An 18,614-nucleotide genomic window follows, 5' to 3' on the forward strand; every position below is an offset into this window, starting at 1 on the left:
GCTCTCTCTTCTGGAGCTCATAGACAACACTGCTGGGCGTGTTCTTGGCAAAGAGACCAAGAGGTGTTTGGCTACCCTACCATCACGTGCCCAGAACAGAATTGCCCGTCACAGCAATGGTCAAAGTCTAGAAGAATTAATGTGCAACAGAGAATCTCAATGGAGGCTGAGAGAGAGTAAAAAGAGAGGGAGAAATTTACAGTGTGTGTGGGGGGGAACAACCGTGCAGGCCCTTAGGCGTTTACAGTTCCGCAGGGCCTGCAAGACGGAGCTCTTCCGCCAGGCTTTCAACTAGGAGCTGCCCACCACTAACCACCAACGTCTGTGGTGGCAGGCTTGCCCGGTTTTGGTGATCAGTTATACCGCCGCGTGATGTCAGAAGTTTATTCAGCTGGAAATCGTGTGTGTGTTCCATTACACAATACGCCATCTTATTAATGCAGAAGCACTTTGATTATGTGACTACTTAAAATGATTTAACTGTTTTTATGTGTTTTGCGTGGACTTACGGCACTTGTACCATGAACTGTAAGCCGCCCTGAGTCTGTTCGCGGGGAGGGCGGGATAAAAAATGCAATAAAATAAATAAATAAGTAAATAATCCTTTCTGGGCCAACGACTTTTCTGCTCCCTGTCCCCTACCCCACCACCCCACCACTTCCCTCCTGGGGCACTGCCGTGCCAACCATGTGACGGGGGAAACTGCACCAGAACAGGCAGGGAACATTTTAGATCACCCTAACCCTCATTTTTCTACTCTTGATGATCTCTTCCCGAAACAGCATCTGTCTCCCTCCGGCAAAAAAGGCGGGCTGGACAAGATCCTGCTACAGCTGTTGGGTGTGTGCGGTAAAGGCCTTAAAGAACACTGCTTGCTTGAAGGCAACTGCTACTTCACGTCAAGGAAAGAGGCAGGCCTGAACCGCAGTATTAGTGAGGTATAAAAGTCAAGAATGGATTCCCTACCTTCATTAGCTTCTGCCCTGGGATTCTTGATAAATGCCGAAAATTTGGCAAATATGTCCATTCCAGCAGTATTTGATTCAGGGTGTTTCGGGGAAAGCTTCGAGTACCTGAAGAGGAAGATATATTTCTAAGTTTACAGTGCGATTTAGACTACAACACAGCAGAGATCCTTTTATACTGTGTAAAATTTTAATCCCAATACAGAAGTAAAACCAATTGCATAATATACAGTGCACACGTTTCGTTATCGATGGAAAATCTTGTGGCATTTCACTTGTTGGTACTTGATACGGTTGTCATAGAGGAGCATGTGTGTGCAAAGAGTATTCCACAGATTTTCTAACATTCTGGTGTACTACAACAAGGTATCAAGTAACATACTGTGATCTATAATTGTGAGTGAAGATCGGGAAAAGGGTTTCATGTCCAATTCTACTCTAACGTAAGAAAGCAGGTTCACAACCATTTTTGAAATTGTGACCAAAAAGGAAGTATAAAATCTTCCTCAGGAAGTCTAATATTGGGTCCCATTTTGCCATAAATGAAGATCTGATTGGTGTCAAGGAGGCGTTTAATATGTTGGTAACACAGCCCATGAGATACGGATCCCATAATTTGCAATACCAGAGTTGAGCTGTGGGTGGTGTCATAATCTGGGCTGTGCCACCAGAGGCCTACTAGGCCCAGGGAGCCTGGCTAGCAGTAGGTGAGGCTGGGCCTACAACTCCCAGAAACCCCTGAGAGGTTTTGGAGCCAAAATTGACCAATAAGAAAAGAGGAGGGCTTGGAATAAAAGGGCTGGTGCCAGAACAGAAGCTGCTCTTTCTTCCAGAGGGAAGAAACCCTCATCCTGAGGGAGGGGTGAGTAGTCTAGTGTCACTTGGAATAGTGAGCTAGGGACAGTATATATTTAGACGCGTAAGGGCATTTGATTTCTTTTCACCCACTTACTGTTATTATTATGCACCTCGTTGTTTAACCTCCTATAAAATAAACCTTTTCCTTGTTTCACTCTGCCTGGTCCTCACACCTATTATTCGGCCAAAAGGGAAGTCTGAAGGTCTTGGGAGGGTGCTCTGGGCCTTCTCAAGGGAACCTAAATCCAGAGTGGTGGCAGCGTCAGGTGACACCCCCACCTGAGCCGTGACAGGTGGGTTGTCCGCTTTCCAGCAAGAGGCTATGGATGTTCTTGCAGCAAACACCATAATGTCTAAAGTAGCTTTGTACTTATGTTTTTCTACATGCCCTAGGGTTGCCAAGTGTACTTACCCTTGGCAGCGGGGGAGCCTTGGCGGGCTCCGGGAGCTCTTCCAGGAAGTGTGCACGTGCTACGTCGCTCATGTTGGGGGCGTGGCCCATATGGTTTCCCCCCCAACGATCTGGGCCATGCCCCCAACGTGAGCGATGTGGCTGCGTCACCTCTGGTGACGCAGCTTTGGGGGGCGGAGTTCCCCCTGGGGCCCGATTCCGCCACAGCGGAAATCGGGCCTCCAATTTAAAAAATCCTGGCTATGAGCTTGACCACCTCACCCCCCTAAATGTAAGCTGCAATTTGCCTTGGGAGTTTGCTATACTTCTTCCCACCCCACCCCCACCCCAATGCCTCTGCACCTCACTTGGATTTGGTTTGTTCTCTCAATGCTCCTGAGAAGTCTCTACAGCAGTCCCGAATGCCATTCGCTTCTTACGCATTCAGCACTTGCCCTGTCAGCTCTACTCAGGCAATAGTTAACAGGATGCCATTTAAACACAATGCTACTTGGCCGTCAAGTCTTTTTAAAGATTTTGGAGCAGAGAACTCCTTATTCCATAAGTCCACTAAGCCGCGTATACTATTGGAATCACATCTTCGTTCACCACAATTGACACACCTACTTTGGAACGTAACTACAACCAGGGGCAGATTAACCATTAAGCAGACTAAGGACGTGCTTAGGGCCAAAGGGGGCACTACAAAGTTGGGAAAAGGGTGAAAAGCTTAGTTTGTACAGTATATTGTGCTATCATATGAATAAATTTTTGTATTGCTGCAACCTGCACTGGTCAGACAGGTCAACAACTAAAATGGACTGTGGGTCAGTGTGGAAAGGAGGGGGGGCACCAAGACTGGTCAGTGCTTAGGGCACCAGTGAGCCTTAATCCGCCCGACTACAACCATTATTGACCCATGATCGCTGGGCTATTTTGGGGCAGGAACGTACAGGAACGGAGTTCCGGCTGGCTCCCGAGTTGGCCACGCCCGGCAGGAACTCATTAGCATAATAGGCCACACCCAACAGCAAAAACTCATTAGCCTTGGCTACATTAGGGGTGTGTGGCCTAACATGCAAAGGAATTCCTGCTACAAAAAAAGCCCTGGGTTTTGACAACAGACAAGGTAAACGGAATAAGAAGGAAAAGGTGGGTGTGGCTGGGCGACCACACTTCTGGTAACATGGGGGTGTGGCCTAATACGCCAATGAGCTGTGCTGTCAGGGGTGTGGCCTAATAGGTGAATGAGTTTCTGCTGTTGGGTGTGGCCTGTTATGCTAATGAGTTCCTGCTGGGCTTTGTCTACCAAAAAAGCCCTGGCAGGAAGGATAGATGCTGCTTCTTACTGGCTTACCTCTTAACCCTTCTGTGTGGCAACAGGAAGAGGTAACGCCACCACCACCACCATCTAGAGACAGTTACAACTTCCCACATTCCACTTTCCTTCCACCATCACCCCCCTCACTGACACTTACTTGGGTGGGCAAAGGACTTCTTCAAGAAACTCTTCGATCTTGTTCACATCTGTTTTGACTTCACTGTTAAATGTGATAAAGGGGGGGTGAGTCCCTGGAGCCAGGTTCTGGAGATCTGTAGGCTTCCTGGGGGTGTAAACACAAACAACGTCGCCTACATTTAAAACATTCCACATGTTTAATTTCCAGTGAATTACAATTCAGGCTGTTGTTAGGAGATGAGCGGGCTAAGGACTCTGCCGCCAAAGAGTCCTTAGCGAGTTGAGGGCTCCCAAAGCAAACTGCCCGAGAGAGGGGACAACTTATGAACTTCATCATCATACCTTTATTGGCATCGTAAAAGGGGAACATTAAGCGAATACATAAATATTGCCGAGTTAAAATAGCCCAAGGTTACAGTATATTGCTTCGGTGGCATGTAAATTTTGCCACTGACTCAGTTGTATCGTCACTAGTGTTGCTAAGTAAAAACAACAGTTTATACGCATCAGGAAAATCCATAATGCTAGATAAGATTGAAGATAAAATACTTTGTCTGATATTGTTATAGTAAGGACATTCTAACAACGCATGGGACACTGTTTCAATAATTCCATTGAAACAGGGGCAATATCTATTAATAAGCGGTCTACCTTGAAATCTTCCGGTTAAAACCGCTGACGGTAAAATATTACGCCTGGCAAGAGAAAAAAATTTCTGCAGATTTTTGGAGTTTGCAGTTGGTAAGTATAATTAGGGAGAAGTCCTACATTTGGGAGTATCCCATGGCTAAGTGGAGAGCAGGTCTTATTGGCTGCATTGTCTGAACCGGCTAGTTCTTATCTCCACTACTCTGTTCCTTATTTTTTGGAACTTCAAGAACACTGCTAAAAGATTTGAAAGACAATGAATCCGCTAATCAGTAACATGCTTCACGCTATTCTTTTTTCCAGCGGACTGCAAATAACCTTGTAATTAAGGTGAAAGGCCTTAATTATCTTGTAATTAAGGTGAAAGACTAAGATTACTTTGCAGTTCTAAGAAAAGCTTTACGATTACCTGTGTGCCCATTACAAAAGGGTGACTTCGTACGCCACTTGGCAGATGTGCATCTAAAGACCATATCTTCAGAGACAGACATATAATCATGGTGGATACACAGTGTTATGCACTCTGCCTGTTCTTTGGATGACTAGTCTCTGAGGCCTTGTGTCCTCGTTTGTGTGTGGTGTGTCAAAACCATTTTAGAGTCCGGACAGCACGGGCACTCCCTGTATGCGCAGGACTCAGTGATCCTGCCCCTGTGTCTCAGGAAATAAACAGCACGCAAACAGGCTGACGTCTAGAAACCCAGATATAGAGAACGACAGCATTAAACTATAACAGACTCAAGGTTAAGCGACAAAACCAGATTTTAAAATATAATTTCCCCCTCCAATGTCCTCCTGGGGGGAAAAAGGCAAAAGGGGGAAATTTCCATTATTGTGTTTCGCCAGCTTATTTTCATTAACATTGTCAATGGCACCCTCTGGCTCAGAATCATTTCTCCAGTCAGGATTAAGTGTGGATTTGCTTGGTAGAATCATATTTCAGAGATGGTAGCAGCAGCTGGACTTACACACAGGTTGAAGTAGACTGGGTTCAGACCCAATGCTCCCTCTAAGCTGTGGAGTCTTGTGAGCAAAAATTCTACTTTGTGAGCTACTGGCATTAAAGTTGTGAGTGAAGCATAAACTAGTTTGCTCTGGAGCCCTCCCTTCCTGAGCTGAGATGAAAATGTGTGAGCCGGAGGCTAAAAAACTGTGAGCTAGCCTACACTAACTCAGCTTAGAGGGAACAATGGTTCAGACGCGTTCAAGTGATCAGCTCATCGTTTATTAGTGATTCAGCAAGAGAACGAAGACTGAGAAGCCCCTGGCCGAAGCTGGGTATTTATGCCTGGAAAACGTTACACCCAAAACACACCCCACTCCCCACTATAGGCTGTTTACACTACACTGTTTCCCAATCCGGTTCCTCTAGGATCCCTTGTCACCCTACTGGTCCATTCTAGGATCTTAGCAAGCTATTGTTATGCACCCCCAAGCGAAGTCCTTTTCCAAGTACAGTTCAGGCTCAATACATAACACCGGTGGAGGAGAAAGAGAAACAATCCAGAATTCTGAAAGCAGGGACTTAACCGTCTATCCAGCATCGTTCCCTCTGGAATAAGAAAAAGGGGCACCAGGACGCCAATATCTGAAGCTACGGAAGGAAGCCGGATGACAACTAGCCCGGGGTGCTGGTAGGCAGTCACCACCCTGTAGACAAAATGTGGCCCTAGTCAGGTTAATTGGTTGGTTAGAACCACTATGTAAACCACCCAGAGACCCTTCGGGGTCAGGGCGGTATATAAGCCGAAGGTATAAATAAATAAATAAGCTGTGCCTCCATTCCCTGCCCTCGACACAGGAGTTCACCTTAGCTGCTCAACGGGCATCAAAGAACGCTGCCTGCTCTTTTAGTGGGGAGCAGCAGGGAATTCAAGGAGTGGGAGATCTGATCAGAACTCTCTACGTCACTGGTTCCCAAATTGGGCAATACCACCCCCTAGGGGGGCGTTGGAACGATCCAGGTGGGTGGTAGGAGCCTTGGGTGCAATCGGGAGGGGGGGTTGAATAAAAATAAGGGGGCAGTGGAAGCATAAAGAAAGAAGCAGCCTTTTCCCGCCTTCTCCTGGTCTTCCCTGGGATGAAGGAGGGAGGGGGAGAGGGGTCCTCACAGCCAATCACAGCCATCCATTGGGCAGGGGGTTGGACTACATGGTCCCCTTCCAACTCTATGATTCTATGATTTGCAAATCGCAAATGCGTGTGCACCCTTGTAAGACTGGTGTTGCTGCTGGGCTATTGTGTGGTGGTTGCTGCTGGCCTCTGGCTTCAGGCCAACAACGTCTTTCTGTACTATGTGCAAATTTGTCACTGCATCTTTCTGTCCACTTATTGAAGGTCGATTTCCAGGGGGGCGCTGAGTAATTTTCTTTCTGAAAAGGGGGCGGCAGGCCAAATAAATTCGGGAACCTCTGCTCTGCATCTTTAATTTTATTGAAAAGCAGCTACACATGGACTCCCAGGTTTCAATCGGAACTTTGGGGAAAGGGGAAGCATGATTTCCAAAGCAGAAACCATTCCCCACCTTGAACATAAGAACATAAGAGAAGCCAATGTTGGATCAGGCCAATGGCCCATCTAGTACAACACTCTGTCACACAGTGGCCAAAAATACCAGGTGCCCTCAGGAGGTCCACCAGTGGGACCAGGACACTAGGAGCCCTCCCACTGTTGCCCCCCCCCCAAGCACCAAGTCTCCTCCTTTGTCTTGTTTGGTTTGTCCTCTCCCTGTGTGTACTGTTAGCTGCTCTGGATCCCCATTGGGAAGAAAAGCAGGATATAAATATGCTAATTAAAAAAAATAGTCGAGGCAATCGCCTGACCTCACTTCCTGTCAAGTTCACTTCTGGCAGGAAGCACACGGAAAAGCATTAAACTGAAGCAACACTGCCAACTGGAGAAAGTATACTCAGAGTTCTTAAACCAGACTGAGTAATATCCCATTTGGAGTGCCAATGACAACAGCTTTTCCCTTGCACATCACACTGTGCCAATATAATCTCTTGGCAGATAAAGATGTATAAAATATTACACTAAACTTACTGTTCTTAATAAATACTTGAGTATCTCTTGTGGGTTTCTCAAAAAGCAGAAAATGCAGAAATAATACTATATCGTTGTGAACCCAATCCCTAATTTGTTCTCCTACAAAAGCCGCTGAGTTGTTAGTTGCCTATCTTAAGTAGCTTAAGCTTCAGTTACATACCACTGTGTGCACCCGCCAGAATTACAGGAAATTACTCGCATGGCTCTGTTCCAATTTCTCCCACTGGTGGGAGACGGCTCCTTTTGAAAGAGGAGAAGTAGCTTAAGCCAAATGTAGCAAACTATGCTGTATCAGGCTGCATTCTGTTCTCTCGGCTGCCAAAATACAGATGATGGCAAGGCAAACACACTCCCCCCCCCCCCCCCGAGCCTCCACCACCACCACTACCGCCACCCTTCTCTTCCTTAAGTTCATGCCAGCATTAACAGATCTCTCGGTACAAAGCAAACGTGTCACGTTGGCAGCTGTTACTTAGAAGCATTTTCTCTCTTGCTCTCTCTCTCTCCCCCCCTTTATTGCATTTTGTTCGGTAATAATTGCAAAGCTTTTATGTCGAGTCCCGCATAAATGCGACTGAGTAGGAGTGTTCGGGTTTGCTTTCTATTATTCTGCCCCTCACGCGTGTCTCCTTTTCCCCATCTTTTTCCAGAACCACACGTTGAGCCAGCATGCTCAGTAAGCCCCTGGCACGACAGGACACCTCTCCGCAGAAGACTTGACGGCAGCTCAGTGGGGAGGACCATTTGAACATTACATCCAATCAAAGTGTCATTTGCAACCCAGATGTAAAACTCTAATGATTTGGCCATGAGGCGCTGCTATTATAAGCAGCTGGAAATGAATATTAATGGAAGAGATTAAAAGTATTCCATGCTCAGTATTTTTTATTGTCCTGCTTAAGCCTAGTGTACTTTAAAGCTTCTGCTCTGACTGAATTTATAGTTGCTAGATAGAAATCTGCTTTGACGCCGCTGCCCTTTGTTGCTTCTTGTATTATACGGATAGTCCAAGATTTAGGAGTGATCCCCTCCCCCCTTTATTTTCTTTCCTTTCTTCCCTGTTTAACGGCTTATTTTTTAAAAAATTGCAATTTTAGGTAATTGTGCATTGTGATGTGATGGCTTGGCTATTGTCTGAGTATTTTTTTTACACATTTTTGAAGGTTTTTTTTTTAACAATTAAAGACTAATGCTTTGATTGGATTTGCCAGTTCACCGGACAGTGATTAAATAAATAAATTTTAAAAAAAGATTTTAAAAAAACAACAACAACTATGTAATGAATATCATCCGTTTCAGTGCAACTGGATGGTCTGCTTTATAAATGTGAGTTAATCTGATTGCATTAACTAATACAGTTCAATAAAGGGAATACATTGGACGAGTGTTGGGAGTCTCAATCCATCTATCGACGTGTGCGTTTCGTGCTGCTTGCTGCGGGGAGTGCAATGTAATTTGTGTGATATAATTTGTCAGGCGGGAGATATTTCCTAGGCCTGAACCTTGACTCTAGTGTTTGGCTCTTGGAAAATCACAGCGGGGGAGACAACAGGTCAAATAAAACTGACTTGGTCAAGCACGAGGTTATCTTCCAATACCAGGATCAGATGATTCGGTGGAACATAGTTTAATTCTTAGGAATCCCATTATTTCAGAGAGTTAGGCCAGCCAGTTCTAGCCCTCAACATCTGGGAGGTATCTGTTTCTTCTGCTGCTGTGTGCGAGTTGGTTTACAGTAGAAAATAGCAGCTTATGATTTAGTAACATGATATAAATTGGAAAAGGGAATTTAAAAATGGGCAAATTCAGGTGCCACTCTGCATCTATAATGACTGGACAGAATGGCCCCAGCAGGAGACGGTTCTGGAAAGGAAGGAGCCCAAATAGCACTTAGTCTTGGCCAGTCTGATGGAACAGGAGCTTGCTGTGTCACCTGTTCCTCTGATGAGCCAGGTGGAATGACTGTAGAGGGAAATGTTTCTGAGAGGGGAGGAGCCACATGACAAATGGTTTCAGCTAAACCAGTGGAAAAGATCTCCTCCTTAGACTGTTGATAGAGGCAATTTTGGGGGGAGAGGATCCAAAAGCTGATTCACTGCACTGGGCATTGTGTCACATCTAGCAGGCTCTTCATTGCTTATGCATAAAACTTACCCTACGGGTAAATGGGTGATAGTCACCTAATGTCACAGGAAACTGTCCCTCTTCTGACTAACTGCTACACACAACAGCACATGGTAGCTGTGGGCAAAATGAAAGCAGATCACCATGTCCGATGTACAAATAGTGTCCAGACTTTCTGATAATGACATCTGTAAATGATGGTGTACAGGGATTTTCCCACCCAAGCTGCCACCATGTACAGGATTTGTCCACCCAGGCCTGTCCAGGAATGGGAAGGAACCCTGTACTTTTACAGTACATTAAACAACAACCCAAGAGGTAGGCTATACCCTCTCTAGATTTTAGAACAATGTGCCACCAGAACCTCTTTTAACTACAGTCCCCTCCAGCTCAGAGCAGAGATTCAAAACTCTCAGCTGGCATCTAGGGCTTAACACATTAGCAACTCAATATAGGGATGCACACTTTTTACTCTCCAATAGTAGAGTATATGGTGAGCGTTTAGGCCACAAGATTTAGCCTTGGAATTCAGGTACAACATCAAAGACAATTTTAACAATCAGAGGAATCTTTATTTAGTACAGAGCTTAGCATAGACTACCAGAGTTTACCAAAATAACAAGCCTAAGGCGATTTGCCTTAACTACACAGTAAGAGATACATAATTACCACTTCAGGGATATTCCACAGTCCAAAATAGTCCAAGGGATTTTGAAGGGAAATCCCATTTTTGCACTCCATGTGCTTTGAGTCACAGAGCAGTCCTTTGTCTCTCAAAGGACAGCATTTCCAGGTGCAATCAAACAAGCAGAGAGCAAGAACAGAGACTCTCTCTCATTGGGATCGAACAATTATAGCCCAATTCCAGTCACAAATTAGATGTGGCTATTAGCCAATTGCGAGTGGGCATGGGTGTGCCCAATTGTTGGTTGTCATAGCTGCAACACAGGATTGGCTAGAAGTTTGGAGAACACGCCTGCAGTCACATGACCCCAAACTCTAGCTTCTCCATTGCTGACGTGACATTTTGCATGTGAGGCAGAGCCAGGCGCCATCAGGTCTGCCTCTTCCCTTAGAGGTGTGAAAGAATGTGTGGTTATATGGCATGGTTATAAAGTTTCTCTGGCCAAGTGGACAGGCCATTTGGCTTCAACAGGAAACAAGACACAGCATGTTATCAGAATGACATCACAGGAGAAGGCATGGACTTTTAGAAATCAATATTTCTATACAGATGTGCAATGGGGTTACAGTTTCAGAGGGGTAGCCATGTTGGTCTGCAGTAGAACAGCTAGATTTGAGTCTGTCAGCACCTTACGAGACCAACAAGATTTTGGGGGCATGACCTTTCGAGAGTCAATGCTCCCTTTGCCAGTATCTGATGAAGGGAACGTTGCCTATTGAAAGTTCATACCACCGAAATCTTGTTCGTCTCTAAGGTGGTACTGGATCTGAATAAATGCAGTTTTGAGAACTGTCTTGAGAATCTCTGGTATTCCCCCCCAAAAAAAATGGGAATAAAATTTCAGACTCCAGTAGGTGGGAAAGTCATCTACTGAAAAATTAAGTTTTTTTCGGTACGCCGAAATTTCGTTTCGACTCATTTGCTTTGCAACTGACAGATCTTTGGAAGTCATCTTCTATATTGCGGTGTTGGTTGGAGTGATCATTTATGCAGTAAGGACCTAAATGGACCAAGCAGTCTACAAGAATTTAAAAAGACAACTCTTTGTTGCATCAGCTCACAAGCAAAGAGCTTGCTCTCTACAGACTTACATGCTGATTTAGCAATCTGCTTTAGAAGGAAACTCCTCTCTGTGTTGCAGTTTTCCTCCATGCAGAGGATGTTTGGCATGTGTAAGGACTGTACCATATGCACAGCTGAATGTTTTTTCGGCCATAGGAATTGCAGATGTGCAGCTGATGTGTCACAATGACAAAACAATGTTGACTGGTCTCCGAAAATACACATCTATAAGCGACAGACAAACAGCACAGAAATTATAAAACGTTAACTTCATATTGCCCATCATAATACACACAGAATCCAATTTTCTTAGGGATGATTGCTAAACTCTTTTAGGATGGGTTTTGCAAACAACCGCTGGTCCTCCCCATCAAATGGCTCTTTTTTTTAGAACAGAACCCATTCTGTAGAAGATCTCATGAGCTATCTGAGAAGGATTCACATTGTTTGGTTCTTTCAATGTTTCCCATTTTAAGAAACCCCTTCAAAATGACCCCTTTGTGTGCCAAAAGAGGATTTAAAAAAATATTTCCTGTTTTCAACATGCCAAAGCCTGGTTTTGAAGGATTATTTATTCGTGCCCTATGGTTATAAGGTGCATAAAAGGTAAAGGTTCCCTTGCTCGAAAGCCAGTCGAGTCCGACTGTAGGGGGCGGTGCTCATCTCCGTTTCCAAGCCGAAGAGCCAGAGCTGTCCGAAGACGTTTCCGTGGTCATGTGGCCGCCATGACTAAACACCAAGGCGCACGGAACACTGTTACCTCCCCACCGAAGTGGTGCCTATTTATCTACTTGCAACTTCTTGCTTTCGAATGGCTAGGTTGGCAGGAGCTGGGGCCAGAGACGGGAGCTCACTCCATCATGCGGCACACTCGGGTCTCGAACTGCTGAACTACCGACCTTCCACAGCCTGCAGTTCAGCGTCTTAACCACTTGAGCCACCGCAGCTTCTTTATAAGGGTCATAGTTTTGGTCTTTTATACTATAGGGGAAGAAATCAGAAGCCACTTCAAAACTTGCTTTCTATGTGCCCCAAAATGTATTTAACATTTCTTTTGGCACACAAGAAGCTAGTTTTTAAAAGACTTATGTTGTTTTAGTAGTCCAGTGGCGAAGAATCAATCCCTGGCATATCCTGTTAAAAAGGTAAGGTAGTAGGTGACATGAAAGACTTCCACCTGAGACCTTGGAGAGCTGCTGCCAGTCCGAGTAGACAACACTGAACTTGATAACCCAATGGCCTACCTCCAGATAAGGCCGTTCCATTCATCTATGTGAGACGTTTATTAAAATCCAGGGATGGATCTTCAAAGAATTTACATTTATTCGTAACAGTTAAGTTCTCCTTCCCCGCTCCTTTCATTCCTTAAAATTACAAACGAAGGTCAAGTCTCTATAATAATAGTGGTGAAAGGGGCCCAACCCACACATAAATTTAAGGCTTCTACATATTTAGGGGACTTCCTACATATGAAAAAATAACAATAATTCAATTATAAAAATTTTTACAAGAGGAAGGAAAAAGCCTAAAACGCCCTGATAAGGAATGGGCATCTTCAGTGTCCTGGAAAGATTAGCATCAGTTAAAGTGGGGGAAATCGGGGAAATTTTCCTGTTCAATCCCCTGAGAATTTGGAGAAGGAGACGGGGGTTAGGGAGGAGGGAAATTTCTCAACTACTTCGTGCACCTCCTCCCAATGTGATTCCTTATGTAGGGCCATGTTTGTAACAGTTCTAATAACAGTATTAGCATTTGAGTGCCTGTCATGTAGGGTTGCCAAGTCCCCCCGGGGGGCGGGGAAACCCCCGTCCCAGAGGCCCGTTCCCCGCTGTCGGACCAGGCCCCGGGGGGAACTCCACCCCGACGTGCACGTCACCAGGAAATGATGCGACCATGCTGGGGGCGGGGCCACGGTCATCCGAGGGAAAACTCTATGGTTTTCCCTTGGATGGTCGTGGCCCCGCCCCCAGCGTGCCTGGCGTGGTCGCGTCACTTCCTGGTGACGTGGATGCAGTGCGTGCACACTCCAGAATCTACCCGGGAGTCCCCCGCTTCAGGACGAGGTACGACTTGGCAACCCTACTGTCATGATGTCTCTGAAACAGGGGTACTCAAAAGCAAGGCCAGACTTTCTTCATACTCAAGGCATTCACTCAAAATTACTCCGTCACACTGGATGAGAAGACTCAGACTAATGGATATAAACTACAACAAAGGAGTTGAGGAAGAACTTCCTGACAGTGAGGTGTGTTGGACACTGGAACAATCGCCCTCATGAACTGGTGGATCCTTTGTCATTCGAGGTCTTAACATATCAATTGGATATGTAGTGGTTTGGTGTAGTGGTTAAGTGCGCGGCCTCTAATCTGGGAGAACCGGGTTTGATTCCCCACTCCTCCACTTGCACCTGGCTGGATGACCTTAGGCAAGCCATAGTTCTGACAAGAGCTGTTCTTGAAAAAAGAGCAGTTCCTGTCAAGAGCTCTCTCAGCCCCATGTACCTCACAGGGTGTCTGTTGTGGGGAGGGGAAGGGAAAGGAGTTTGTAAGCCGCTCTGAGACTCCTTTGGGTAGTGAAGGGTGGGGTATAAATCCAATCTCTTCTTCTTCTTCTTCTTCTACCTCACAGGGATATTATAGCTGTAGTCCCTGCATTGGAAAGGGATTGGACTAGAAGACTCTGGTGGTCCCCTCCATCTCAGAGGTTAAACAAAATATTTTGAAGTTGAAAATGCACCCCTGTGGCTTTAAGGACTGACTGTGTTCATTGCCCTCGGAATGCTGAGAGCAGATGAGAATAAGCTAAAGAGGGGGAGAGGAAAACAGAAAGGGGGTTGGGGGGGGTTGGCTTGCTGAAGCCTCTAATGCGGGGGTCTCCAATGTGCCCAGGTGCCCCATGGCACCCACCAGCAACTTCCCTGCCACCTGCCAAATGTTTTTAAAAACAGGTGGGGCCCTGCCCAGCAGTGCTCCCCCTAAGCTGAGTTAGTGTGAGCTAGCTCACAGTTTTTTTAGCCTCCGGCTCACACATTTTTGTCTTGGCTCAGGAAGGAGGGCTCCAGAGGCAAACTAATCTATGCAGTAGCCAAACCGCTCGCTCACGACTTTCATGCCAGTACCTCATCAAGCAGAATTTTTGCCCGCAGGACTCCACCGCTTAGAGGGAGCATTGCTGCCCAGGAGGGCTTCTGACGGCCCACTGGAGAACCAATTGGCTATGCAGATTAAAATAACATTTCAGCGACGGCTGTCACTGTGGTGTCGGTTTTATTCCCTCTCTGGGTCCGCTTTCCCACTGTATTTTTAACATTTGCTCCTCTCGTCCCCTGCGCTTGGGCTTCCTCTGCGCATGTGTGGTTGTCTCCGCCTCCCATGGTGGCCATTTTATGATTGGGCCCACAACCCTGTGTCAGGATTCCAAAGGTGCGCACAGGCTCAAAAAGGTTGGGGACCCCCTACTGCAATAGAATCCTGAAAGCAGAGATCTGTGTTACTGCGGGGGGCAGTGACTTTGCCAACTGCTTATATCACATCCAATGCTCCCTCTAAGCTGTGGAGTCTTGTGAGCAAAAGTTCTACTTTGTGAGCTGCTGGCATTAAAGTCGTGGGCGAGCGATATGGCTACTGCATAAATTAGTTTGCTCTGGAGCAAAGTTTCCTCTAGGTTGCAGAGTCTTGTGAGCAAAAATTCTACTTTGTGAGCTGCTGGCATGAAAGTTGTGAGCAAGCGATTTGGCTACTGCATAGATGAGTTTGCTCTGGAGCCATCCTTCCTGAGCTAAGACAAGAATGTGTGAGCCAGAGGCTAAAAAACTGTGAGCTAGCTCACACTAACTCAGCTTAGAGGGAACACTGCTCTGGCGCCATCCTTCCTGAACTAAGACAAAAGGGTGTGCGCCGGAGGCTAAAAAAACTGACCTGGCTCACACTCATTCAGCTTACAGGGAACACCGATCACATCCCGTGGCTGTCCGACACATCGATTTCAGATCCCAAACAACATTTCGAACAGAAAAAGGGAGGAGTGTTATAAAAGAGAAACTTTCCCAATAAAGTCCTCCACGTGATGACGTTGACGTGAGCTTTGATTTCGGGAATGCGAGAGCAGCACATTGCCAACGCTTGCACATGTTAAACACCAGCCACAGTTAATGGTTTTTTACACTTAAATTTATCTACATAATTACATGTCATGAGAACAATTATAAGTGCCCAGAGGGATAATTATAAGATATCATTAGACAACTTCAGAAGTCATTTCTGTACCGTCAGTTTTTATAAGGGTTCTGTTTTGACTTAACAGAACGGCGCTGCGTTTCCCACCATTTTGCGATGAAATATTTAAAGACGGTGCTGTCGGGGGGGGGGGTCCCATGATTGGTTTTACTTGACGAATGGGGCACTCTGAGAGTCTTGCGTATACACACAGCAAATCTCGGGAAGACAAAATGCAAGCTGTGTCAATGAGAGTAGTTGAAGTTGCATACGTCCATAGAATCTGGGTTGCAAAACTTGGAAGTTCCCCCCTCCTTCTTTTGAAACAAAATATTTTTCACAATTTGCATGCTGAGGCTCAGTGGTAGAGTATCTGTCTTGCATGCAGAGGGTCCCAGGTTCAATCCCTGGTATATCCAGTTTAAAAGATCAGGCAGTAGGTGATGTGAAAGACCTCTGCCTGAGACCCTGGAGAGCTGCTGCCAGTCTGAGTCGGCAATACGGATTTGATGGGCCAATCAGCATAAGGCAGTTTTGTGTCTGTTCACGCGTGACTAAAGGAGCATCATTTGTAAAGAAGTTGGTGACTTATGGAGCTGCGGTGGCTCAAGTGGTTAAGATGCTGAACTGCAGGCTGTGGAAGGTCGGTAGTTCAGCAGTTCGAGACCCGGGTGCCGCATGATGGAGTGAGCTCCCGTCTCTAGTTCCAGCTCCTGCCAACCTAGCAGTTCGAAAGCAAGACATTGCAAGTAGATGGATAGGTACCACTTCGGTGAGAAGGGAACAGCGTGTTTAGTCATGCCGGCCACATGACCACAGAAACGTCTTCGGACAGCGCTGGCTCTTCGGCTTTGAAACGGAGATGAGCACCGCAACCCTAGAGTCGGATTCGACTGGCTTTCGAGCAAGGGAACCTTTACCTTTACCTGGTGACTTTTGCCACAACTTGCTCTATGATGACCGTGACTGAGGAGTATGTGAAGAACGTCATTTTAACTAGAGTTGTGCTTGTGGGAGAAGAGGCTTTCTGACAACTTCCATTTCTCGATCTTCCCCGTAATCTGAGCATCCGAGCTGGCTACAGCTGCTCAGTGCCGAAAAGAATGCCCTTTCTTTTTTGTTAGAATCTGACAACCCCGCGCTGCTGACCCCTGGTGCTAGAAGCAGGCGCATAAGTCCCTATGTGCCTGTTGAGTGCTAATGATGGGGAAATAGTTTTCCACAAATTCAGTCATCTTTTTTTTTAAAAAAAACAAAAAACAAAAACTATATCTGGAAAGAAATCAAAGTGGGGGAGAGAAATTAACAATGCCAGGAGTTAAGTAATCACCCTGTCACCTACAACATTCTTAACAAAATATGAAACTTGGCTCTGGGAACGAACAGTAATTTAACCACTTGAGAATGTTCTCAGTGTGGAATCAAAATTATAATTTTTTTTTTAAATTGACATTCATTTGCATGAACAAATCTGCTTTGAGATGGGCAAATAAACGTCGGTGCAAAATGTGATTTTTATTCTGTGTGTTGTTGTGAAGGCATGACTCACGTCCTTTGGGTCTCCTTCAGATCCCTTCAATGGCCTTTACTTTTTTCTTTCTTTCTTTCAAAAAGCAACAGTTTTCTGATTGAAAACCAGCTGCTTCTCTCTTTCGTGGTCTTGGATGCCTCTCAACTGTTCTGTACTGTTCTGCTTTATTTATTTATTTATGTATTTATTTATTTATTTATTTCCACTTCTATCCCACCCTCCCCGCAAATCAGGCTCAGGGCAGGTTCCAGCCTGTGATAATCTGCTAAATGCAGATTTACAACAATAAAAACAAGATAACAGAACATGTACAATAAATGCAATAAAATAACGTCAGCCATAAATACTTTAAAATAAATCATACCTCATCGGACACAAGAGTGCGACTCATTAGTGTAGTGGTTAGGAGCGCGGACTCTAATCTGGGAGGAACGGGTTTGATTCCCCCACTCCTCTACTCAGGGGTTGTTTCGTAGAAAAAGAGCTAGGAGAACTCATTAGCATATGCCACACCCCCTGACATCACCGGAAGTGTGTCATAAGGCCACACCCACCACTCAGTTAGTCTTAGTCTTAAAGGTTAGTCTTAAAGGTGCTATTTGAACTCTTGGACTACTTTGCAGCAACAGACTAACACAGCTACCTCGGGGAAGCTCCTGGATGGGGCTGGGAGTCCTTGCGGAGGCCACGTGGAGTGGCCTCGGCCAGGCAGAGGAGGAGGACGCCAACTTACCCTCCTGCTTCTTCCTCCTTCTGCAACAGAATGAGGCTGGAAGAAGGGGGGGCGGAAGAAGGGGGCGGGGCTTCATCGATCCCCCGCGATCCCCCCCGAAATGACCTCTGCCTCTACTCATAGCTGCTGGATGACCTTGGGCAAGCCATAGTTCTGGCACAGCTGTCCTTGAAAAGAGCAGTTTGTGTCAGAGCTCTCTCAGCCCCACCGACCTCACAGGGTGTCTGTTGTGGGGAGGGGAAGGGAAAGGAGTTTGTAAGCCGCTCTGAGACTCCCTTGGGTAGTGATGGGCGGGGTATAAATCCAATCTCCTCCTCTTCCTCCTCCTCTTCTTCTTGTTATGGATGACAGGGGAGGCCAGATCGAGTTGAATATCCGCTGCCTCACCTGAAGGCCCGGCGGGAGAGCTCCATCTTGCATACCCTGCGGAACTGTAAAAGCTTTGGTGCATCAATTGCTCCATTTTTTTTTAACCTTTGGATGATTACCTGAGATTTCAGTGCACCTCAGTACATATGACTTATACCTACTCAGTACCTGTTGTAATCCGGGCTCCCACGGTACGTCTGTTACATATATATTTAAACCAGAGGTGCCCCAGCATGGTGCCCTGGGGAACACGGAGTCCTCCAACACCATTCCTGGTGCCCAGCAAGTACTTTTAGAAAGTGGGCGGGGCTAGGTGGGGCTTTTGCCCAGCAAGGCTTCTGATTGGACACTGGAGATTTGATCTAATGTTGTTGTTGAGGCCTCTCACGTTATAAGAAATAACTCTAACGTCGTCGTGCATGTTGGACTGTAAAAGTATGGGTTATAGGAAGAATACAGTAATGAGATAAGAAAAGTAGAATGGTGGAAAAGCAGGTGTGTGCTAAAGAAATCTAATAAACTAAAAAATT

General features: G+C 45.9%; 1 protein-coding gene across 1 annotated transcript in view; it reads right to left on the minus strand.

The window, feature by feature from the left end:
* LOC107116528 (chloride intracellular channel protein 4) overlaps nt 1-18,128 on the minus strand; it is a gene marked incomplete at its 3' end in the record, with an annotated part of 35,377 nt that extends 17,249 nt beyond the window's left edge. The window contains exons 1-3 of the mRNA XM_015418454.1: nt 18,103-18,128; nt 3,693-3,818; nt 967-1,073 (exon numbers count right to left, since the gene is read on the minus strand). Of these exons, the coding sequence (XP_015273940.1) occupies nt 967-1,073; nt 3,693-3,818; nt 18,103-18,128 (259 nt within the window). The remainder of the gene's footprint in view (nt 1-966; nt 1,074-3,692; nt 3,819-18,102) is intronic.
* Between the last annotated feature and the right edge of the window lie 486 nt (nt 18,129-18,614).

Source organism: Gekko japonicus, unplaced genomic scaffold (assembly GCF_001447785.1).
Source record: "Gekko japonicus isolate JY-2015 unplaced genomic scaffold, Gekko_japonicus_V1.1 scaffold148, whole genome shotgun sequence".
In the NCBI taxonomy this organism is placed as follows: Eukaryota; Metazoa; Chordata; class Lepidosauria; order Squamata; family Gekkonidae; genus Gekko; species Gekko japonicus.